At 42.4% G+C, this 24,672-nt stretch overlaps 1 protein-coding gene and 1 pseudogene across 4 annotated transcripts in view; one reads left to right on the forward strand and one right to left on the reverse strand.

Annotated features, from left to right (window-relative positions):
• Positions 1-24,672, forward strand: part of ORC5 (origin recognition complex subunit 5) — a 103,409-nt gene that overhangs the window by 46,386 nt on the left and 32,351 nt on the right. Inside the window, exon 14 of one of the 3 annotated variants that reach the window (XR_014012541.1) lies at positions 24,150-24,266. The exons of 1 other annotated variant lie outside the window; for it this stretch is intronic. Coding sequence is in view for 1 of the 2 variants with exons in the window: in XM_081211747.1 (XP_081067873.1) it covers positions 24,150-24,206 (57 nt within the window). In the remaining variant the exon portion in view is untranslated. The remainder of the gene's footprint in view (positions 1-24,149; positions 24,267-24,672) is intronic. One more of the 3 variants, XM_081211747.1, reaches the window with a different exon arrangement.
• Positions 2,572-4,672, reverse strand: LOC308596871 (proteasome subunit alpha type-2 pseudogene; annotated as a pseudogene). The gene is made up of 2 exons: positions 4,627-4,672; positions 2,572-3,384 (listed from the first exon to the last, which is right to left on the reverse strand). The product of its transcript is annotated as a proteasome subunit alpha type-2 pseudogene (transcript).

Here is a 24,672-nt window from a genome sequence, read left to right on the forward strand (position 1 = left end):
CTCTTGCAACCCACTGGAAATGTGACAAACGGAACATATGCACCATGTGTTATAAACATTAACTGCCACATTCAGTTCTCTTTTCCCCTTTCTTCTGATTTTGGAGCCTTACTGAGTTGATGCCATCAGGTGTCCAAGTGGCTACCATTGACCAAAGGAATAGGTTAAGTAATTTTGAATGCACCAACTTGCTAACCGTGTAGCCTACTCTCCTGGTAATGCCACTAAGAAAGAACTTTGTTTAAGTTACACATTTGAGAAAGAACATTGTCAGCTTTCTTTATAGTGTATAGATCTTGCTCGCCATGCTCCTTCATTCCCCTGCCCTGTCTTAAGTCTGTAGCAGTATCTTCTATGTAACATTCTGATATTTTTATTGAGTCAGTTTTCACTAGATGGCAGCATAACCCAATGAACAAGGGCAGTATTTCAGGAACTGACCCTCCATCAATGCACAGGTTTTTCTTTCACATTAAATACAAGTGTCCGATGGAAATTTACCCAATGCAACCTTCCCTGTTGTGTTTAATAGATAGAGTAGTTGTCTGTGTAATAACTATCTGCATGTGTGAATGAGCTTTGTATACATTAAAGTTACTCTGGTCACTCTGTAGCCACAGACATGGGCTACATGAGGCTACAGAGTGAATTTGAATAATCATGGCCAGACCAGAACAGGCACTAGATCACCTCAAAAGTTGTTGGTTTTTTAGGAGTTTTTTTAAAGATAACAATGTAAAAGCCATGTTCCTACATGGAGAAACAGTAACTTTAATGTATACAAAGCCCTAGGACCCTGTATTTTTAAAATATGAAACCAGCAGTTATTCAGATTTGTATCTAAAATTATAAGTGAAACATCCAGGTCTCCTTGTGAAGCAGAGAGTGGAAGTAATGGGGAAATCAAGGTCTTCATATTTGCAAAGCTGAAGAATAATTTTAGATGGAGGGACGCGGGTGGCACTGTGGGTTAAACCACAGAGCCTAGGACTTGCCTAGGTTGGCAGTTCGAATCTCTGTGACGGGGTGAGCTCCCGTTGCTCGGTCCCTGCTCCTGCCAACCTAGCAGTTCAAAAGCACGTCAAAGTGCAAGTAGATAAATAGGTACCGCTCCGGTGGGAAGGTAAACGGCGTTTCCGTGCGTTGCTCTGGTTTGCCAGAAGCGGCTTAGTCATGCTGGCCACATGACCCGGAAGATGTACGCTGGCTCCCTCGGCCAATAAAGCGAGATGAGCGCCAAGGCCCCAGAGTCGGCCATGACTGGACCTAATGGTCAGGGGTCCCTTTACCTTTTTACTGGGTAAAGATCAGTTGAAACCAAATAGGATAAGCAGACGAAAGTGGTTGAAGGGCATGCAACTCTGAAAAAGCAAAGAACTGTATTAGGTGGTAGAAGATCATCATCTAGTTCCAGGATCCCACGGTTCACTTATTGTTTCTTTGTTCCAGTAGCATTGAGTGCAGCCACTAATCTGCTCTGCTATTTTGTTGTTTACCATTTAGTACTTACTGGCTAAGTACTCAGTACTTTAGGACATTTTGCTTGAGTTTTCCCCCTAATAGACCAACGTGTCTGTTATGGAAATGTTTTGAGTCCAGTATTGTTTTCTGTTTCAGAATATACACTAGATGGCAGTTGTGTCAAATAATTGCCCTTCTTGAGTTGCATTGCAGTTTGAAACTGATTAAAATGTTGCTTTATTTAAAAGTCAGCCACCCCACTCAAGAAGCAAAAATGTAGGATAACATAGTCTAATACAGTTTGAAGAGCTCATGTACACAAACTGCCTTGCAGCTTCTTCCTTAAGATGCTTCCTTATAAGCAACTGAGTGTATGTGATTGTGTGTACTCCAACTACGTAGGCAGAGAGGATTATGTGTGTCTTTCCACCCAAATGCTATCCCATCAGGAGGGAAGTAAGCCAGTAATTGGGTGGGATAAGACTTATACAGGAAACCCTATTCATGTGGTTTGCAGTGTTGGTACATATGCTGCTGTTGTGTGGAATAACACAACAGGGAAGTGACTGCCATGCACACATGTGTGATGGGAACCTGAGATTCATCTCTCCTTAAGGACGGACTGGCTCATAATTCAAGAATCAAATGGTACAGCCTTCCAACTAAACCCAGCCCCCTTTGGTTGGGTTTAAGGTGGGCAAGACAAAAAGGGCTACTCCCCTTTTCACTTCTTCCTGCTTTGTAATGGGGTAGGAGGGACAGGGAGAGGAACACAAATAAGAGAAGGAAGCAAATGCCTGTCTATCTCCCTGCCATTTCTCTATCATGCAGTTTCCTCATCCACTCCCAGGGAAAAGAGCTTTCATTCCCACCTTGCCTGCTTCTGCTTCACCTTTCTCTAGTACTGTTCCTTGCAGGATGGAGGAAAATATGGTGTATCAATTCAAACTTCCTCCTGAGAGTGACTCAACAGTAATGCCAACCGCTTACATGGCATATACTCTATATATGTTGTGTTAGAATTGGTTTTGATTAAAGTAATATTTTCTTGCACGTATGAGAAAGGTGAAGGTGCCATTTGAATTTGTTTGGGGCTTTTTTTAAAAAAAATCATATTGTGTATTCTTGTACAGTGTTTAATATTTTAAAGAACAATAATTCCACATTTTCAGTATTAGGACAGTAGTATTTAAATCCATAATATTTCTTTTTTTAAAAAAATATATATCTAGCAGATAAAGTAGAAATGAGATTGCAGAAGCCAAATATTTTTAAAAGATCCTTGTATGTATCGAAGCAGTCTTCCTTAATGCATACTAGGCAGTTGCAGCCAGGTAATCCATAACCTCAGTTGGAGTGAATCTTCTCAATCTTGCCTTATTACAGATGCCAACCTCTATGTTATTTTCTGTCATTTGTCTTTCAAAGCTTTCCTTCAGTGTCAATATGAATAGCATCTTCAAGCTCCAAGTCTTTGCTGTACCTCTTTTCAGGGAATGTCTTCCCATTCACATAGCTGTCTTCCCATTGCAGTTGCTTTCCATGCAAAATAAGCACCAGATGGATCAGGCTGAAATAAATATGGTCATCCCTCATTCCACCCACATATTAGCAATGATACACCAAATGAGCATACACCCCCAGATTGTGTGTATTCTTGCATTACAGAAACAACCCCCTGCACTGGCTGAGCTGTTAGAATAGGTTCATGATAAACCAAGTAGAACTGCTGGGCCAGTTTGTGTGCTGTGTGGACAAGTACTCAGTAATCAGCAGCCATATACCAAGCCTATGTGTTTGATTTCGGATTCCACTTTGCATACGCTTCATTCATCATACAGAATGGATTTCTGCTTTTTCCCTGTTGCCAGTACCACGCCATTTAAGCAGCAATTCCAACTGATGGGGCTCCTGTGGCAACAGCTCGCACGCCAGAGGAGGAGGAGCGAAGTCACTGGGCTCCACACTTGGCATGCGCCAGGTGGGGGCCGGACGCACGGAGGGCAGTCTTCACCCTCGCTTGTCCCAACTCCCTCCCAGGCTGCCAGGCAGAGGCTGGGAGAAGCAGAGGCAAAGATCGCCCTCACTTGTCCCAGCCCCCTCGTGGGATTCTGGGCAGGGGCTGTGGTTCACGGAGGGTGCCCAGCAGCAGTGGGGATTGCCGGCCCCCTCAATATTGGGGGAGCTAGACCCCCTGCTTCAAAATATTGAGGGGGCTGAAGCCCCTTCAGCCCCATATAGCTGGTGCTACTGGTTGCAGCTACAACTTCCATTTCCTGTTTTTTTTGTAATGTTTTGAGTTTCTCTTGTCGTTCCCCCCCCCCCCCCCGGCTTCACCCTCTTTCTGCTCAACAACATTTTTTTTTATATAAAATATTTATTAAATTTTCACAAATTATATAAACAAACACAACAGTTCAAACAAACACACATACAAGAAAAAACAAGCATAATTTCAAATCCTTATTTTCTTAAAACTTACTTCCCCGACCTCCTCATACCTTCCCTTTCTGCATTCCAATTTCGAATATTCAGTTCAGCAAATCCTCACCCTTACTTTTCTATAATTATTAACCTTTCTTTCCTTTTAACTTAATCTTTACAGCTGTAATCCATTTAATTTCTAAAACCGCATCATTCTAACACTCATTAATTTTACAATATTTCTTAAGATAGTTCTTGAATTTCTTCCAATCTTCTTCCGCCGTCTCCTTTCCCTGGTCTCGGATTCTGCCAGTCATTTCTGCCAGTCCAACATTTTCTACTTCCTCTTCTGTTTCAAGAATTTGTGAGATATCCGGGTTCTCAAGCCAGTCGTGGGCTCTGTTTAAACCAAGTGTGATAAGCATGGGGCATAATGAACGGCACAATTTCAGTCCTTTTGCCTGTTTTTAGGTCTGTTAGCTTTTGTAGCCAAATGATCAACCTGTTTTATATGTTTGCCCTCTCAAAAGAGTCCTGAGGAGCAAGCCTTGCTATAAGTGATTTTCAAGACAATGCCACATTACCATTAATTTCTCTACTACTCTGTTGCTGAAGGCACACCCATTAACAGTCTGCAAAATACTAGGATCTCCAAAAGTAGTGAAAATGTCCATCAGATTGTCTGCAACTTTTGCATTCTTGCTTGCTAAAACTCTGTATCTTTTAGCAAGATACAGATACTATCACTGTAGTAATGTGGCAGTGAGAGAGCTAAATTGGAAGTCATTGCTATCGGAAAGAAGCAAAAATAAGATTCTACAATAAGACTCTTCTTGGTTATTTTCATTTTCCTAGTCAGTGTTAGTTGCTTGTTTTTCTGTAAAAATAGCCTGTTTGGGCTTACAGAGAAGTGAGTTAGGTCTATGTTTTCTTGGAGAGTGAGTTATAAAAATAACTTTGTCCCTCACTTTTCACTGATCATTACTTTCCTTTGACACCTGCTGCTCCCTCCTCAATCTTTGCTTGCACCTAGTCAGATTGATTTCTCTGGCAACATGGCTTACTTCTTCTCCTGGAACCTTTAAAGCATTGCTTTAAAGGCCCACTGAGAAAGCTGTATGTGAGCTATATTTTTTTATAATCCCAGAGGTCAGCTTTATTTTCCATTCTGTGAGTGCTTAGAGCCAGACTGATTCCTAGGTGGAACCAGTGTGTAGAATTCTGTCAGGCCTACAGATTAATCTGCACAGTTATTGGTTATTTATGAACATTTCCAAGCATTACTGGTGGACAGTGTATGCTGAATGATCAATATACAAAATTCCTTCATATATAGCTGCTTCCTGCACATTATCTGAGGTTACTTGGAGACTATCCCTATTGCATGGGTGAAGCACAAAATGACCAAATTAGGCTGAAGTATTCACATTCTGCAGTGTTTCTTGGACACTATGCATATCTTATTGCATATCTTATTTTATTTAACGGGATTTAAATCTGCTTAATCATCAGAACCGCTAAGATATTTACATACTGCTTAGAAAATGTACAAAATGCAACTGAGAATATGCACATTCCCCAAGACTTGTTAGAAATTATATATATCGACAGGAAAATATACACTACAGTGGTGCCCCGCAAGACGAACGCCTCGCAAGACGGAAAACCCGCTAGACGAAAGGGTTTTCCGTTTTGGAGGTGCTTCGCAAAACGAATTTCCCTATGGGCTTCCTTCGCAAGACGAAAGCCCATAGGGAAATCTCCGGGACAGCGGGGAAGCGCAGCGCTTCTTCCCCACTGTCCTCGGAACTCCTCCGAAGGCTGGCGGTGGGGCGGAAATCCCTTCTCCCCGCGCCAGCCTTTGGAAGGCTCCTCCGAAGGCTGGCAGTGGGGCGGAAAGCCCTTCTCCCCGCGCCAGCCTTCGGAAGGCTCCTCCGAAGGCTGGCGGTGGGGAGAAAAGCCCTTCTCCCCGCGCCAGCCTTCGGAAGGCTGCTCCGAAGGCTGGCGGTGGGGCGGAAAGCCCTTCTCCCCACGCCAGCCTTCGGATGGCTGTCCTGAAGACTTGCGGTGGGAGGAGGGTTTTCCTTCCCACCGCCAACATTCAGAATGCTGTTCTGAATGTTGGCGGTGGGGAGGAAAAACCCTCCTCCCACCACAAGCCCAAAGGAGAAGCGCTGCGCCCCTTCCCCTCTGTTCCCGTACCTCTCCTGAAGGCTTGCGGTGGGGAGAAAAGCCCTTCTCCGCACCGCCAGCCTGGCAAGCGGTTTCCATAGGAACGCATTAATTGATTTTCAATGCATTCCTATGGGAAACCGTGCTTCGCAAGACGAAAAACTCGCAAGAAGAAAAAACTTGCGGAACGAATTAATTTCGTCTTGCGAGGCACCACTGTAGTTTGTCTTCACGGATAGATTATGAGCACAGCTTCCATGACGTGAATTTGTGTATTGACTGGTTATTATGCATCTTGATAATTCAACTTGCTCCTAACAACTATCAGATTTCTCTGCCAGAGATCCCTAGCCTCCCTCATACAACACAGAAATATCTTAGAAGAGAAAATTACCATTGCACCATTTGAAATATGTGGTGTAGAACTTATTTAGGATTGAAGTCTACAGATAATAAGCCTGATCCTGGCCTCTTCTTTGTTGTAAGAAAAGACGTGCTCCACAGTACAGTTTTACCTCGGGTTAAGTACTTAATTCGTTGCGGAGGTCCGTTCTTAACCTGAAACTGTTCTTAACCTGAAGCACCACTTTAGCTAATAGGGCCTCCCGCTGCTGCCGGGCCGCCGGAGCACGATTTCTGTTCTCATCCTGAAGCAAAGTTCTTAACCTGAGGTACGATTTCTGGGTTAGCAGAGTCTGTAACCTGAAGCGTGTGTAACCTGAAGCGTATGTAATCCGAGGTACCACTGTAGTTAAAACACTAGTTTATCATGAGAGAGGAGAAGCTGAGCTGTCCCACTTCCCTCTAACATCTTGATATACCGTATTTTTTGCTCTATAAGACTCACTTTTTCCCTCCTAAAAAGTAAGGGGAAATGTGTGTGCGTCTTATGGAGCGAATGCAGGCTGCGCAGCTATCCCAGAAGCCAGAACAGCAAGAGGGATCACTGCTTTTGCTGCGCAGCGATCCCTCTTGCTGTTCTGGCTTCTGGGATTCAGAATATTTTTTTCTTGTTTTCCTCCTCCAAAAACTAGGTGCGTCTTGTGGTCTGGTGCGTCTTATAGAGCGAAAAATACGGTAGGTTTGTACCTGTGCTAGAGGAAGTACAGGGTTGCTTCTGTCCTGCTATACTGCAGGTAGGACCATGCTCCAGAGTGGTTTTAAAACTGTTCTAGGGAAAACTGGGTCTCATCTGCATATTGATAACCACTCCCCAGATCCACAGATCACCCTTCCAGTGGCTTCATATGGGTGTTGTGGGACTTGCCAGTGAGCCAAGCAAGCCCGCTTCCCCATGGTCACTCCCTGAAACCTACTTGTAGGTAGGAGTGGAACTGCTGAAACACTGTGCTTCAAACTCACAGTCTGCATTGCTGATCCAGGATACCTTGCTCAATGGAATCCAAAGCCAGTGAGAGATCAAGGAGAAGCAACAGAGTTGCATTCCCCCTGTCTCTCTCCCAAGGCGGATCATTGGTTAGGGCAACCAAAGCTCTTTCAATGCTAAAATTGAAATGGGTCAGGATAATAAACTTCTTTAAAACAAACCTCAAGTTGCACGGACACCACCCCCTCGAGCGGAGATGTTTTCACAATCTTCTGGGTCCAGGGAGATCCTCTTAAGGAGGGAATTCCACCACCACCTCCTTTAGTGAAGCTAGTACCACTGCTTCTCACAGTGAGGCATTAACTACTCCCTGGACCCACCTGGGTTCTCAGAAGACAATTTGATATGACCTGTGGATAGAAAGTTTGATAATCCTTCCCTAAGAACGTTCATATGTGATAAAAGTGATGCAGGATTCCCCTCCCTGGTGATTATGTACTCTAGAAACTGTCCAACTTTTACCTTGATGTGTTGTCACTTTTGACTGGATCATTGCAAAGGAGAAGAGAAGTTATTATTGGAAATTGAAAAGTGAGTATATTTTGTATGGCTATTAAATCATTCCTTTTGTGGTTTCCGTTACATGTCATTGAACTCATTTTCTACAAGGAGATAGCATCTCGAAGTTTAAGCTAGAGGAGTTAGATGACAAGCACTAAATCTTTGCTACATTCTGGGGATGGATAGAAGAAATACTGGACAAATTCTTGATAAGATTACATGCACTGTTTGTTAATGTTTAACTAACGGACCCTAAAGAATTATGCTCTGCTCTGCTGGAATCTGCCCAGTGAATGTATTGGTGTCCCAAATTACAGGGTATATTACATAAACAGGTTCCCTCCTACAGAAATAACAAATAAATTTAAGAACAGGTGTAGAGAAGATAAGTGCGCCCCTGTGTGATTAGTCTGAACAAGAGTTGATCATAAAATCTGTCTTTCCACATTCATATCGACCTTCCACAAAGGTGCTGAAAAGAACTTCTATATAGTTTTCCCATTTTGTCCTTGCAACAACCCTTAGCTGCAGAATAGGCTGAAAGATAGTGACTGACACAAGCTTCATGGCCACGTAGAAATTTGAACCTGGATCTTGCAGGATTCTGTCCACTACACCATACTAAAGTGACTGTTGGATCGAAAGGAAGCACCTTGGTTGTTCACTGTATTTACTCATGAGGAACTGCATTTGTTTACACTGTTCTAGCAACAGGAAAGGGCAGATCATGTCACATACCAAGTAGCATTACAGTTCCCTTCATAATATTTATGGTAAGGAGAAGGCATCTGTCCTGCTTAGATACACATACAATGTCTATTTAATTTGCTGGATAAAATTAGTAGTATTTCTGTAGTATACTACAGTGGTGCCTCGCAAGACGAAATTAATTCATTCCGTAAGTCTCTTCGTCTTGCGGGTTTTTCGTCTTGCGATGCACGGTTTCCCATAGGAATGCATTGAAAATCAATTAATGCGTTCCTATGGAAACCACCTTCAGACCAGGTCCGGGGACAGTCTGTCCCCGGACCTCTTCTGAAGGCTGGGGGGGGGACAAGGGCTTTTCTTCGCACCCCCAGCATTTTAAAAAACCCCGGGACAGCGGAGGACTTCTCCGCTGTCAGGGCGATCTTAAAATGCTGGCGGGCGGCATTTTAAAATCGCCCCGGGACAGCGGAGGACTTCTCCGCTGTCCGGGGCGCTGTAAAAGCCCCTGGGAAGGCAGGCAGGGGGGACAAAGACTTTCGCCCCCCCGCCCGCCTTCAGAAGGTGTTCCCGCCCCGCCCCGCCCGGCTTCGGAGCAGCGTTCCGAAGCGGGGCGGCGGGGGCAGGTGTTCCCGCCCCCCCGCCCGGCTTCGGAGCAGCGTTCCGAAGCGGGGCGGCGGGGGCAGGTGTTCCCGCCCCCCGCCCGGCTTCGGAGCAGCGTTCCGAAGCGGGGCGGCGGGGGCAGGTGTTCCCGCCCCCCGCCCCGCTTCGGAGCAGCGTTCCGAAGCGGGGCGGCGGGGGCAGGTGTTCCCGCCCCGCTTCGGAGCAGCGTTTCGAAGCGGGGCGGCGGGGGCAGGTGTTCCCGCCCCCCGCCCCGCTTCGGAGCAGCGTTCCGAAGCGGGGCGGCGGGGGCAGGTGTTCCCGCCCCACCGCCCTGCTTCGGAGCAGCGTTCCGAAGCGGGGCGGCGGGGGCAGGTGTTCCCGCCCCGCTTCGGAGCAGCGTTTCGAAGCGGGGCGGCGGGGGCAGGTGTTCCCGCCCCACCGCCCCGCTTCGGAGCAGCGTTCCGAAGCAGGGCGGCGGGGGCAGCTGTTCCCGCCCCACCCGTCCCGCTTCAGAGCAGCGTTCCGAAGCGGGGTGGCGGGGGCAGGTGTTCCCGCCCCACCGCCCGGCTTCGGAGGAGGTCCGAGGACAGTGGGGAAGACGCGCTGCGCTTCCCCGCTGTCCCGGATATTTCCCTATGGGCTGTCGTCTTGCGAAGCAAGCCCATAGGGAAATTCGTCTTGCGAAGCGCCTCCAAAACGGAAAACCCTTTCGTCTAGCGGGTTTTCCGTCTTGCGAGACGTTCGTCTTGCGAGGTACCACTGTACTGTCAAACTCTTTAAGTCCCAGTACTTAATAAGTTGAAGATTTGCAGCAGAGATGAGGAACTTTGGCACTCCAGATAATGTTGGACTCTTAACTCCTATCAACCCCAACCAAGATGGTCAAAGCCCATGGATGATGGGACAACATTTGGAGGGTCACAGGTTCCCCATTCCTCCTTTATAGCATTGATTTCACAAAAGACTATGATAGCAATCAGTGTCAGTTGTTTTTTGGGGGCGGGTTTAAATGTTAGTATAAAAAGGGAAGCACAACAGTGCAAGCTTTGACTTCTGCTTTCCTCAGGCCAAGATGATCCTTCAGAAATCCCTGTGGTGGCAGGTAGGGGACAGAGGGGCCACCACTGTGAGCTGGTGGTAGCTCACCAGACAGCTTTTCTTTAACCTTGACATAGATAAATCTCAGTTTAAGAATTTGAAAGCCCCCGGAGCAAGCAGCCGAGTTTCCACAAAGTCACCACAAACCTTAGTCATGGAGTAGAGTGTACCATATAATTATCAAAATGGTGCTGTCTGGAACTTATCTCTTTTAGTCATAGGGACAAAGATTTCTCAGCAAGGCATAGCCCTGGACATCACAGTTTCTAACCAAAATTTGGCCATGAGGTATAACTTAAGCTTTTGATTTGATTAAGAATGCACTTCATATTTACAGCTGTATCACTTAGACCAAAATACTGAATTCTAATATGATGTGACTCAGTCAAAATAATGAGCACTACTTTCACCATGCTTCCAGCTGGAGAGAGCCAAAGGGACTGTGTTTGAATAACAACCAAAATTTTTGGGCTTTTGAAGGAGGGACAATGTGACAGATTATCCCCCTGTCACGACTTTTCTTATCTGTTTCAAATGGATTGAACCTGGCAAGCTCCAATTACTGTGCTCTTAATTATTGTCCAAAGTTTATGTAGTGATTAAATCCAGTGAGAGACTTGTCTAACAACTCATCACAGAAATATAGGGATATTTTCCAAACCAAAGGGCTTGATGAACTTAAATAAACTGTTGTTTCCAAAATAAGGTCTAAGGTTTAGGGGTTTTTGACTCATTTCTCCATGGGAACAGTCTGTGGTGTCAGCTACATAGGCTGGAAAGGAACCTTACTTGTTGTGTTTCTCTGTTGAATAAATAAGTCAATTTAATAGTTATAGTCTTCTTCCAAGCATTGCCATGGCTATAATTATCCTTATTTTTCACTGGTTCTGTAAATTACATCTCAAACTGATTCCTGGAGTATTTTCCTTGGTATGAAATGAATGGAGACCACCACATAAGAGCATGGATAAACTTCTGTAGTTTCCATAATTCCAGTGATTCTTGAGCAGAAAAAAAAATCCCATCAGATTGTGCACAATGGTATTGTTTTGGTGAAGTTTTTTTATGGCTTGTCCCAAAAAATGGTCAGTCCCCTTTCACTTTTCAGACAACTACTGGAAGAATAGGCTATTTAGGTGTTATATAAATTTTGTCTATAAATGTACATGCCTATATAGTTGGTCAGTCTTAAGTCATTCTGTTGAACAGTTAGAATGGACAAGGGATTCTGAATTGACTAAGAGCTGAACGGGTCATCATCTTTCTTTAAAACAAGGTTTTCTGCAAGTCTTGCCTTGATAGCTGATAATAAAATCTACCTCTTAGGCCAGATGGAATGAGTTGTCACCAGTTCATTCAGCTGAAGGGGATGGAAAGAAGTTTAAAAGGCCATAATTTTCTTGTTATTTCTTTAAAACTTTCACTTGTGACAAATGTGGCAAGAACATTCAAGTTAGACGTGTAGAAAGCGCAGCATGGTAGCTTTGGTTAGCACTTCAGTATGAAATGTGGCACTTTCAGAGAACCTGCTGTTGCACTGAAGAAAATGAGCAGGCTGTACTTTTTATAGCAAATTACTAATAGAATGTCAAGGCTTGCCATTGGTGTGAACAAAAAGAAGAAAAGAGAAAAACACCATATTTCCCATTAGAATTTTTTATTTTTTATAAAACAAATTAAAGGTGATGGGATGCAGTCACTAATAAGTCGTAGTCATTTTAATTGATTTTAAACCTTTTTCCTCTTCTGAAAATGGAAGCTTTTTTCCTAGTTTATGTTTTGCAGTTAATCAGACTTTATTAAATGTACTGTGCTGCATATTATGATGCATATTTCTATTCAATTCACTGGTGTTGTCACTTTGCATCTATTTACCAACATTCTCACAAGTGATCTCAGTATTTTTTGTTCATTTTTAGTAGAAATTAATGGACATTTGGAAATTTTACACAGACGAAAGATTATCTGACTACTTTGGAAACTGCAGAATGTACCATTTTATATTATCAAGGGAGTGTAGGTTTTCTGTGTGGTATGTCTTAATATTGTATTTTTATTTTGTTTTTGGTGAATATGATCTACCTGGTTACCAGCAAATGAAGATTTTGTTGACCTTTGGTTACACGAAGCCTGGGAAAGAGCAATGATGGAAAATCACCATTATTTAGTTCTTACAGTTTTTCAGCAAAATACCGTAAAAATAGATGCTGGTCCTTAAGAATTAAAATCGTAGGATGTTCATCCCTGCTCTTATATATAGATTTCCAGTTGCAAGCCAGCAATTAAATTCTGGTAACATTTCTGCTCCAAACCTTGATAGAAGTTCAAGTGAAAGTATTTGCTAATGGTGTCTGACTGCATTTCTGAGCTGACTTTTCTCTGTGTATTAACTCATTCATGTACTTCAGTAGAACTAGTGTTGGAGTCTGCAGAAAGTGATTTTTTTTATCCCAAGAGTGGGGGCATTTTTCCCAAGGTCATGCTTGGAAGCCTGCTGTTCAGAGGAGAAACCCCAGTTTACTGATTAGCTTTGCTCAGTTTGTTTTTATGTAAGTGGCATAACACCGCACAGGCAACACACACCATGGTCAAGGAAGGTTATCTGTTGCTTTGTGTGATGTCTGAAATGATAAATTGTAGTTAACAGCTATTGCTGCACTTCCAGAGGCTGCTGCATCATGGAATTATGAAGGGGAATACTCAGAGGATGGGAAACAGAAGCAGACAAACTGGGTTTTGTGCTGTACTTTTGGAAGCTCAAACAGTGGTTTGCATTCTAAACTAAAATTAGTACGAACAATGAATTGGTGTGATATCTTTAACTGAGCTATAGTTGGGCAGCTCCTGTTCTTTTCTGTTGTGCCTGTGTTTTTATTTCAAACAAATCCAGCTGAAGCTTGTTACTTACTGCCTTTTTTAATCTTGCTGTTAAATACAAGCTCCTATTGTTTGGAGCTAAATAATCGGCTCATCCTTATGTAGACAAGAACAAAGACCGTAATAGCACATCTGGTTTATCTCTTAGTAGAGCAAAGATTAATTAAGTGGTAATGGTGCAACTTTTCTTAATAACTCTTCTAAATAAAGCAAGCTTGAAAATGAGAAAAAAGAGATCTGTCACTTAGATGCCTCTTGTAGTTTTGTTGACAGGTTTGGAGGGGTTGTTAAAATTCTCTTTCAGTTGAGGGTGGGAATATTTTTGTTCATGAGTTTTCTGGAATTCAGAAAGCCTTTTTTATTTCAAAGTTTTTGAAATTAAATGAAATCCTGTTCCTTGAAATGGTAGAACAAGTTAACACTATTCAAAAAGGCTTGCAGAAGCTTGTCTTTAGGACTTGTAAATGAAGATACCCATTTTGGTAAAGAAAGAATAGATTTGTCCCAAGCTTTTTAAAAGTGTAACATTTTTGAGGCACACTCCAGTGTCTCGAGACAGACAGAAACCAACAACCTGGTCACCATGTTGTTCAGCTTATATCTTTCTCTTGCCCTAAAATTGCATCTGCTGTATGGGGGGTAATACAGTGGTACCCCGCAAGACGAACGCCTCGCAAGATGGAAAACCCGCTAGACGAAAGGGTTTTCCGTTTTGGAGGCGCTTCGCAAAACGAATTTCCCTATGGGCTTGCTTGGCAAGACGAAAGCCCATAGGGAAATCTCCGGGGACCTCTTTTAAATGCTAGCGGTGGGGAGCAAAGCCTTCCCCCCCCTCCGGCCTTCAGAAGAGGTCCAGGAAGGCTGGCGGGTCCCGAAAGGCTTTGCTCCCCAGCGCCAGCATTTTAAAAGCAGTCCGGGATAGCAGGGAAGCGCTTCCCGCTATCCCGGACGGCTTTTGAAGGCAGGAGAGAGAGTCCAGGACCTCTTCTGAAGGCTGGCGGGGGGCAAAAGTCTTTGTCCCCCCTGCCTGCCTTCCCAGGGGCTTTTAAATCGCCCCGACAGCGGAGAAGTCCTCCGCTGTCCCGGGGCGATTTTAAAATGCTGGGGGTGGGAAGAAAAGCCCTTGTCCCCCCCCCCCAGCCTTCAGAAGAGGTCGGGGGACAGACTGTCCCCGGACCTGGTCTGAAGTCGGTTTCCCTAGGAACGCATTAATTGATTTTCAATGCATTCCTATGGGAAACCGTGCATCGCAAGACGAAAAACTCGCAAGAAGAAAAAACTTGCGGAATGAATTAATTTCGTCTTGCGAGGCACCACTGTAATACTCCTCTAGCTTTGTGGGTTGTTGAAAAGATTACTGAGATAATGCGAAGGGCTTTAGGCGCTTGAAATGACTGTATAAATGCCATGCTGTTGTTTTATAGTACAATCCCAGTAAAAATATTAGATTTTCCTCAGTTTCCCAGGAACAGCATCTGAACAGTTATTACCTTGTTTCTTGCCTTTGAGAGCTCCTGGCTGTTGTTAGCAGGTCCTTTATGGGACGGAGGTGGTACCACCTCCACACAGCCCTTGGGTTATGATAGTGATGGGAGTGATGCTGTATCCTTTCCACTGAAATGGCTCACTGTCCATTACTGTCCCTGTCCAGCATTCCCTTCCTGTGGCCAGACTTTGTGCAACAAAGCGCAGCTGAGGCTCTCTTCTTTGTCCTGGCCTTGCCTGTTTCCATTAAGGATGATCTTGCAAGCCTCTCTGGGCGCCCAACTCTGCTAGCGACTCCCCTCTTCACACCTGTTTCACCTATTTGAACAGTATTCTGGAATTGATCAGTCACCCTCCCAGAAAGTGACAGCTAGATGTAAAGAGAACAAGGACATTTCACTTCCTGCAAATAGCAAAAAGAAGAGCTAAATATGCAACCTTGAGAGTTGATTCATAGAAGCATTTTGGGCGCAATTAACAGCTTAAGTGCTTTTAAGGCAGTGCTTGATTGATCAGATGGACAGAATGCAAATGTGGCTTCCCACATTTAAACAGTATTTTCCTATAGCACCTAATGGGGCCGCGTTAAGTATTTGAAGGAAGATAATCTCAGTTACCCTGCTGCTACCCACAGACGGAACACTAATAACAGATTAATAGTAATAATTCTGTGTTTAAATCTTCAGATTATAGTGTTCATCCCATATACCAGCATTTGGTCTTTTATGAAATTCTAAACGTTAATAATACATACTGTATGATTACATATAAACAAATGTTTTAAGAGACGATGCTGTTATCCAAATGAAAATAAAAAAAATATTTGAATTAAGAAACAGAAGGTGTAAATATTACCTCTTTTGCTCATAAATAGTATATCACAAGCCACAGGACAAACCTTGATTATAGTTTATGGTTTGCCAGGAAATAGCTGAAACACAAGCCTAGCTTCAGACAACATGCTAAACCAAACCATGGCTTACCTCAGCTCAGCAGCCGAACAGCTATTTCAGAGCAAAGTGGCCTCCATTTCCTCTCTAGAAGCCTGGCTTAGTGTGACATGTGAATCAGGCCATTGAGCTTTCTGTGATGCCCTTGGAAGGGTACAGTGGTTTTGAATCTCAGCATTGGGCAAATTCAGCTACTGTGGATTACTCACATGTGTTCTTTAAGCAACATAGAGGTATTTTCATATATATCTCAAGACTGTTTAGGTGTTACTCTATGCACTTTGCAAAGCCACTGCCAGTTCGCTTTTCAGCAAACCTGCTGGTTTCATGCTATTGCCTACATGGCAGTTTTCTCTCTTTTTTAAATTCATTTTTAGGACTTGTGTGCACTGTATTGATAAAACTATAGCATATGTCAGCAAAAAAATCATATTTATTTCAGGGAGAGAGTATTTGTGAGGGATCTGGTACTGAAGGAGCCTGCAAGTATAGAGTGGCGAGTTTATGCTTGAGAATGATATGCATATATCCAAATATTCCAATATTAAGGTCAGTAGCAGTCATTCTGGAACCGAAGCCAAAGCAGCTATTATTTTAGAAGTGTTCCAGACTTCTAACCCTTGTCAAATTTACAGCATGAAGGAAGGCCTATGTATCATGTTCAGCTAATTATATTTGAAGCAGAAAAAAATTGGGATGAGTAACTTGAGAAAATTTTATAAGTAGCACAGCAACAGCACAGTACAAGGCCTGAGCCTTTGTAAGACAGGTAGGCTTGACCTTTGAAATGGAAATTGCAAAGCCAGTGGCTTTGCTAAATAAGGAAATTAATGGATTTAGAGTAATTGGAAACTACATGATTATCTGTATTATGACCACTTAAATCTCATTTGGATAATTAGACCCACATATATTATAACTTTATGGTTAATGGGAATAAAAAGGCTTTTAATATCTGGCAAAAGTAGACATTCTCACACCCTAGAGAAGCCTAATTTTGGTTATATCTTTTTCTTTGTAACTCTTAGGAAATAATATGTAACCTCTATAACTGATGCTTTTAAAAGGTTACACTATTTCAATTATTATCTGATTGAACATTTTTTCTCTTTAAATTGTTTTTACTCTGAGCATTCCTTATAAGTTATGTATCTGCTGTTCAAATTTGATTATACCTTTTTTATCTTAGTAAAACTATTTTAAGTGTCATCTAAGACTGTGTATCTTGACCTGAGATATGTGACTGAGAGGCAGTCCAGGGGGAAATATAAATTGGATCCAGACATAGTGATTTCTGGGCCTAGGAATAATTTATTTCACATGCAAATATTTCTCTAGGGTACATGGGTTTGCTCATTTCTTGGTTTAGTAACGCTATGATTACTTGCTTGAGTCATTACTTAAACTCTTTCCTTGTTGAATTTCACATTAAAAAATAGATGTAGTCAAAGTTGGCCTTATAATGGTCTTTGAATTATTGTGGAGGACCTTGAGTTTCTTGTTTGTTGAGCATTGTAAGTTCAATGCTGAGATCATGGGACTGCATAACTGAGTTTGAGACTGGGGAATAATTTTATTTATTCTGTTTTTAAAAGTATGTACCACTCATGTAAAACATTGAGGCAGTGTACAACACAAAATGGGACGCAGGTGGCGCTGTGGGTTAAACCACAGAGCCTAGGACTTGCCGATCAGAAGGTTGGCGGTTCGAATCCCCGTAACGGGGTGAGCTCCCGTTGCTTGGTCCCTGCTCCTGCCAACCTAGCAGTTTGAAAGCACACCAAAAAGTGCAAGTAGATAAATAGGTACTGCTCCGGCGAGAAGTTAAATGGCATTGCCGTGCGCTGCTCTGGTTCGCCAGAAGCGGCTTAGTCATGCTGGCCACATGACCCGGAAGCTGTACGCCGGCTTCCTTGGCCAGTAAAGCGAGATGAGCGCCGCAACTCCAGAGTCGGCCCCGACTGGACCTAATGGTCAGGGGTCCCTTTACCTTTACCTTACAACACAAAATATTCTAAAAAACAGAAAAAAACACAAGATCATCGCAGAAATCTCTAGCTCATTTCCTCCCAGGATCCTTCGGATTATTTTTGGGATATAGCAAATAGATCTCAGGCAGAAGGCTGATGATACTGATCTGTGACCATGAAAGTGAAGAAGATACAGATTCTTAGTATTTATACCAGGTTAATCCAAACCAGATGCTTCAAATTACTTGACAATTGCAGGGACAATTCTTAACGTTTCCTTTGGTGCCTGGAGGAGATTTGAGAACTGAGTGACCACAGTCTCATTTCCTCACTAGACTAGGTCTCAGTCTCAGTCTTTGAGGTTCTTGGTGTCAAAACCAAATACCTACCTGCTAGGAATAATTGGGGCATAAGTTAAAACCTCATATTCTACCCAAATGCAGCAAGGTTTTGTTGCCTTTATGTAACGTTCTTAAAATTTAGTATTCTGTTTGGCCTCTATCTCTGTCACCCTGCCCAAATGTGTATACAGTGGTACCTCTGAATGCGAACGGGATCCGTTCCAGAGCCCCGTCCGCATCCTGAGTAGAACGTAACACGCGACTGCGCGGGTCGCGTTTCGCCGCTTCCGCGCATGCGCGTGATGTCATTTTGAGTGTCTGCGCATGTGCGAGTGGCGAAACCCGGAAGTAACGTGTTCCGTTACTTCCGGGTCGCCGCAGAGCATAGCCTGAAAATGCTCAACCTGAAGCATATTTAACCCGAGGTATGACTATATGCAATCTTCGCTGCCAGTTTTGGGGATTGGTTGTATGGAGACTGGGAAGCCATGAAAATGAAAGACTCAGATCATCGTTTGTACACCCACCCATTGCAAAGTGGCAGGAGGGACCAAAAGCATTATCAGGGTACAGGACACTTTCCTACTAAGCAGAGCTGATGGTACCTTGCAGTCTACAATTTGGCAGTGGAAACAGTTATGACAAAGAGAGGGGAGGTTTATAAGAGGCATGGATAATGCTGGGGGGATTACATTTTTTGAAGCGCTTCACTTCTTGTCCATTGACAAACAAGAGTGTCCTGATAGAAAATATCCCTCTTGCACCCGACAGAAGCCTCTTCACTGAAGTCCTTTTTATAGCTTGTATTATGTCGCTTACTTGCTGCTTTCTACCACCTGCCAGCTTAGCACCTGCTCCGTTCTGATGTCATGCATCTGAACAATGTGTCCTTCCCAGCTGAGTGTCGATTATGACGGCCTCTGTGTTTACACGGTTAGCGCTCTTCGACTACATTGTTGGTGATCTTGTCCTGCCACCTAATACAGAATAAATAAGGCAGGTGTCTTTAATGAAAACTCTTCAGCTGTCTAATAGGTCTCTGAGTGCTTATGCTTCCAGTTGATAGATTGGGATTAAAACAAAAATGAAGAACGATGGTGGCCTTCATCTTCCCTGCGAAGCTTAATGACCTGTTTTTTGTTAGTTCAACTAAAAAGCACTTTTGCTGTTTACGTGAGGATTGTCTCAACAAACATTTTGAGGTTGTAAATCCAAAGGGGTGGAGAAAATTGAGGAACTTCACATTTGGAACAAGTAAATGATTCTGATTCAAAGGAGAACATAGCTTTGAGTATTGTGAATGTGTCTGGAGGGAGAAGAGGGAAGGTGTTGTAAATATAAATTTTCTGTCACTGGTTTCTGTGATCTCACATAGAATAAATTGGCAAAATGAGCCTCTCAGTTCAGTAGCACAGCCTAATTTATGTAAATTCTCTTCAGAATAGGCATTAACCTTGATCCTTACTTCCTCTGTTCTGCTTTAAATCTTGCCTTTGATACAGTAATTGTAATAAAAACAGAATATTCCATGATTAATTGCCTTTTCCCTTACTCACTTTCATTTCTCTTTCCAATATATTGAGGAACGTGTTATTGATATCCCTCCACCACAGCATTTGGCAATCATTAAGCAGTGGTATTTGTTTAACAAAATTTATGTGACTTTAAAATAGACAGAATAGACCGAGTATTTCGTTTTTAAGCTGCAAAAATCGGCTAGAACACAATAAAAATGTATTAAAATGCCATAAAATACTCATTCCCAGCCTTGTACCACAGAATCAGTAAGATAAATTCCATAATGACATAATACACTCTAATTCACATGGATATTTGGTGTTGCTAATGCATAAGAGGTAGTGCAGGGTAATCTTGTTAACCATGCCCCATGATAAATCAGAAATATATTGAGAGAGAGACTGAGAGACACACACACACAAATTTCAGAATTATGTTTGTTTGGAGAAAAGGTGTGTTGTGATTGTGAAATTTGTTTTTGTTTTGACCCCCTTACATATGGAGAGACGCTAAGCAAGATGAGATGCCTACAGTGCTTTAGAAAGGGCTGCTTGTTACTGGACAGAACAGTGCCCTTCCACAATAGCAAAAGTAAATATCTTTGATAGTCATAAATATTCAAAACTAGATTGCTTGAACATGCTGCAAAGATCAAGTAACTGGAAGACATAATAAACAGAAGTAATGGCCCAGGAAATGACCCTGTTGAGACAACAGGGGTCAGTGTCTTCTGTGATGTCGTGACCAGAGCCTGAGTCAGAAACTAAACTCTAAATGCAATGTTTATGCAACTCAAGAATTGGGTTTTTTAGCTGCTGACCCTTTCTCTTTTGTGGTTTTGCACTCATTTCATGGAATTGTGATTTTATATATCATAAGTATCTTTGACTAGAGGTTTGGAATATAAATGCTCTAAATAAACAAAGAAACAAATAAATATTTGACTCTATCTGTTTACATAAAAGGCAGGCTTTAGCTTGTGTGATAAAGGGTCTGTATTTTAGTTTGAGATCGTAAATGTAGGTTTAGCCTTTTCTTGAATTTATATCTGTTGTAACATAATTATAAATAAAAAGAGGCATATGTTAAACAGCTCTCGATTCAAATTTTAAACATCTGATTTATTAAAATGATCTTTAACCACTGCTGAAATTGGTGTACTTCCACAGAGGTGCTCACTTTCAAGACTTATATGAGGAAGAACTGACGTCTGTCAACCTTGATGGTTATTGTTGGGAACCTGAGAGATGTGTTCCTTCCCCCACTGACTTTAATTTTGCTAGTGTGAGGAAGGAAATTCAATAGTGAGAGGGAAATGTGCAGAAAGTGTGTGCTGTGCTGAAAGCTACCATTTATAGAAAAATATTAAAAGCAAAGATAGTAAGGTTTTAACTCTATTGTTGTTGGTAGCGTTGTAAACAAGATGGGATTCAATGTATGTGTACAGCTAACCTCTTATTTGTGTGATTGTTTGTTTTACCCAGGGACCTAGGCTTTTTTGTGGGGCTTGCTTTGATAGTCTTGGAAGCTTCATCTTTATGTGTTTTGTAGTATAAAAGCTAAAAGTAAAGGGACCCCTGACCATTAGGTCCAGTCGTGACTGACTCTGGGGTTGCGGCGCTCATCTCGCTTTATTGGCCGAGGGAGCCGGCGTACAGCTTCTGGATCATGTGGCCAGCATGACTAAGCCGCTTCTGGCAAACCAGAGCAGTGCACGGAAATGCCGTTTACCTTCCCGCTGGAGCGGTTCCTATTTATCTACTTGCATTTTGACGTGCTTTCGGATTGCTAGGTTGGCAGGAACAGGGACCGAGCAACGGGAGCTCACCCCGTTGCGGGGATTCGAACCGCCGACCTTCTGATCGGCAAGTCCTAGGCTCTGTGGTTTAACCCACAGCGCCACCAGCGTCCAGTATATATTAGTTCCAGGGATCGTAGCTCAGTGGCATGCATAAGTTCTCCGATTCAATCGCTGGCATCTCCAGTTAAAAGGATCAGATAGCAGTTGGTGGGAGAAATCTCTGCCTGAAACTCTGGTGAATTGCTTCCGGTCAAAGCAGACAGTACTGGGTTACATGGACAAATATTTTGACCTGGTATAAAGCAGCTTCCTATATCCTCCATATATTCAGTACCACATTTCTAGTGAATGATAAGATCCAACAGTCCAAAGGTGAATCAACTTGTCCGACAATTGGAGGGTACCTAAAATCTCTTCCTCATAACAAATGACAGATATTGAGACAGGTGCCCCTTCACAGACCTCAAGTGACAATGTTGCTTCCAGAGGTACGCTCCCAACCTGTATATTTTCATTCTTAATGGGAACTAACTACCCACAGTCTGAATATCTTAAATAGAACCACATAACTCATCATTCTCCAAACATATTTATAAATGCATTGATTTAACACCATAGGTGTTCTTTTCCTGTTTCTTCAGAAAAAAATGAGATATGCAAAGAATTGCTAAATAAATATAGCAGTTTTCTGCTTGGTTTTTTAAAATAGTATAATTGTTAATATAATAAAAAGGGGGAAATATTAGAAGTTTCAGACAAAACTCATTGCTTTTTGGAGTGTCTCTTTAAAACTCAGAAGTGTCCAAATTAAACAAATTCTTGTTTTTCTGCATGTCTTGTGCACAAACAAAGCGTTTACAGGTGTCTGAAGAATGACTGCCAGGGAATGTGTCCCATATAGCATTCAAGATTTAAATGTGAATTGGTTGCTGCTCTGCAACACAATCTTTTCAGATGTGCCCACATGTTGACTATTTTATAGTCAGCAAGTATATAAGTAGATATAAGCACAGCTGGATTCCAGGCCTATAATAAACTGCTAGACTGAAGTTTCAGTGAATATTCATATGTATTTCTACTTTATTGTTACATACTTTATATTCTTTGCATGAATTTTGCCTTAGTTACATGGTGGGGAAAATAACCACATTACTACATCCGGAAGTGCAAATTAAAATAGCATCAAGCAACCTTGCGATTGAGCAGGGGGGAGGGAGGAAGCTTTGCAATAAGTGTTTCAGGGCTATATTCCTGAAAGACATACTTTACTAAGGCCACACTGCATTTTTTACTATTTCTGTTCTGCTAGCCATTATGAACCATTTCACATGTTCTACAGAAGCGCTCAGGAAAGAGAACATGAACAAAGTACTTATCTCATTTAATTCCCTCCCCCTTGTGCATGTGGGGATTTGAGTCATAATTGGAATGTTAGTGCAGTGAAGAGAGTGGACGGCTGCAGCTTCGGGGGTGAAGTGTTGGAGAGTTACAGTGCCTGTTGTAGTTGAGAGAGCAGTACAGGAGAGACATGTTTTGTTACAGCTAGGACAGATAAAGGTGTCCTGTTATGCTCATACAGGTATACCATGAAGTTTGTTCTTTCTGCACTCCTCCCAGTGGTCATTCCTCCTCTGGTAACTGACTCGTGTGAGTGAAAAGCTACATAGAAATTGAATGAATGAATGAATGACTCCCTCCAGACACGATGGTCACCTGCAAGGGATTTCCACGTGGCGGGATTAATGTCACACTTGCAGACATCTTTGTAAGGCACGGTTGGTCTGGAAATAAGAGGTAAAGTCACAAGCTCAATTTGTATGGTGCTTTGCAGAAGTTAATGGGCATGGCATATGAAGATCAAGTCAATTGGGAAATACAGGAAACAGATGCCTAGAGTAGAATTTTAGGAGAGATTTATTGATTTATTGACATTTAAGATGGAGAAATGCAAAGGTGTAATGTATGCTAGACTTGATGAGCATTCGTAAAGTATTCTTTTTGAAGGGGAATGTGTTCTAAACAAATGGAATCCCAAGAAACCAAGTAGCACCTGAAGAATAGCAACTGTTGAAATGAAGTGCTGGTTGAGTTTCGTGCCTCTATGTGATAGTAATAACCTGCTTTTGTAAAATAAAATAAAATGGAATGGTGGACAACTGATAGCAAGTAGATTGCTTTCCAACAGGCTTTCATTTGAGAGGCTATTCTCAATTGTCTTCCAATTATGTGCTGCGTTTGTGTATTTAAGGAGATGAGGAGGTTAAACTGCTATTAATATTTCATGGCTAATTAGTACAAGCGGGACCGAGAGCTTTACATCACGGAAGGTGGTTATTACTTTAGAAGTGGTTGCTATTAATGTGAACCCCCTGCAGAATACATGTGCACTTTAAGAAAGGTCTGGTTCCTATACCCCTTGCTCGTGCTGACTGTAACAAGGTTGGCTCACCAAGTCAGTTTTTTCCAGTTATAAGGAAAAACACCACATGCAGGTACCACTTCCCTAGGGTTTAGGATGGCACAGACTTCAATAAAATACATAGGCTCAGGCCTGTGGCCACTTGGCCTTGACAGAACTTGCATCTTCCAGCATTTTCTTGGTTGTCCGGCTTCTGTCATAATCTGAATTTCATTTTGGTGAATCTACTTTACACAATGTCTTTCTGCTTCTCTCTGATAAAAAATAATTATTTAATGAGAATTATGCCCAAGTGTATCTCTTTGCACCCAGGAGACTCCCTTGAAAGGGAATTTCAAGCCCAGATTGGCAAGTGAAACACAAAATCTTAGTTCAGAGTCCCAACCAAGTTCCAGGCCTTAAAGCATTTATTTGCTCTTGCCTTGTGTGTGTTTCAGGGCCAAACAATTTTGTGGTGGTTGCTGATGAAGAATAGTCCTTGCCAGCATATTTAAAACACTCTGTAAGTTTGGCTGGAGTGCTTTTCTTCCTATACACGGGAGTAAAATGAAGAGGTAAAAAGTTTTTGTTCATTTTGAACGCCCTCCCATCAGATATCAAGGAAATAAGCAACTATCCTATTCTTAAAAGACATCTGAAGGCAGCCCTGTTTAAGGAAGTTTTTAATATTTAATGCTGTATTGTTTTTAATACTCGATTGAGGGTTGCCCAGAGTGGCTGGGGAAACTCAGCCAGATAGGCGGGGTATAAATAATTATTATTATTATTATTATTATTATTATTATTATTATTATTATGCATTATAAAGTAATGAAAGCTGTATACATTAAGCATGAAGGGTAAGCGGTGCTAGGAGATGGAATAGACCAGACACAGTAGGGGTGTAGGTTCCCACACTAGGGAAGTACACACAGTAATCCTTGTCTTGGAGCTCTTTGTGGATGAAGCCAGGTAACTTTA

This window comes from Podarcis bocagei, assembly GCF_964188305.1.
Source record: "Podarcis bocagei genome assembly, chromosome: 10".
NCBI lineage: Eukaryota > Metazoa > Chordata > Lepidosauria > Squamata > Lacertidae > Podarcis > Podarcis bocagei.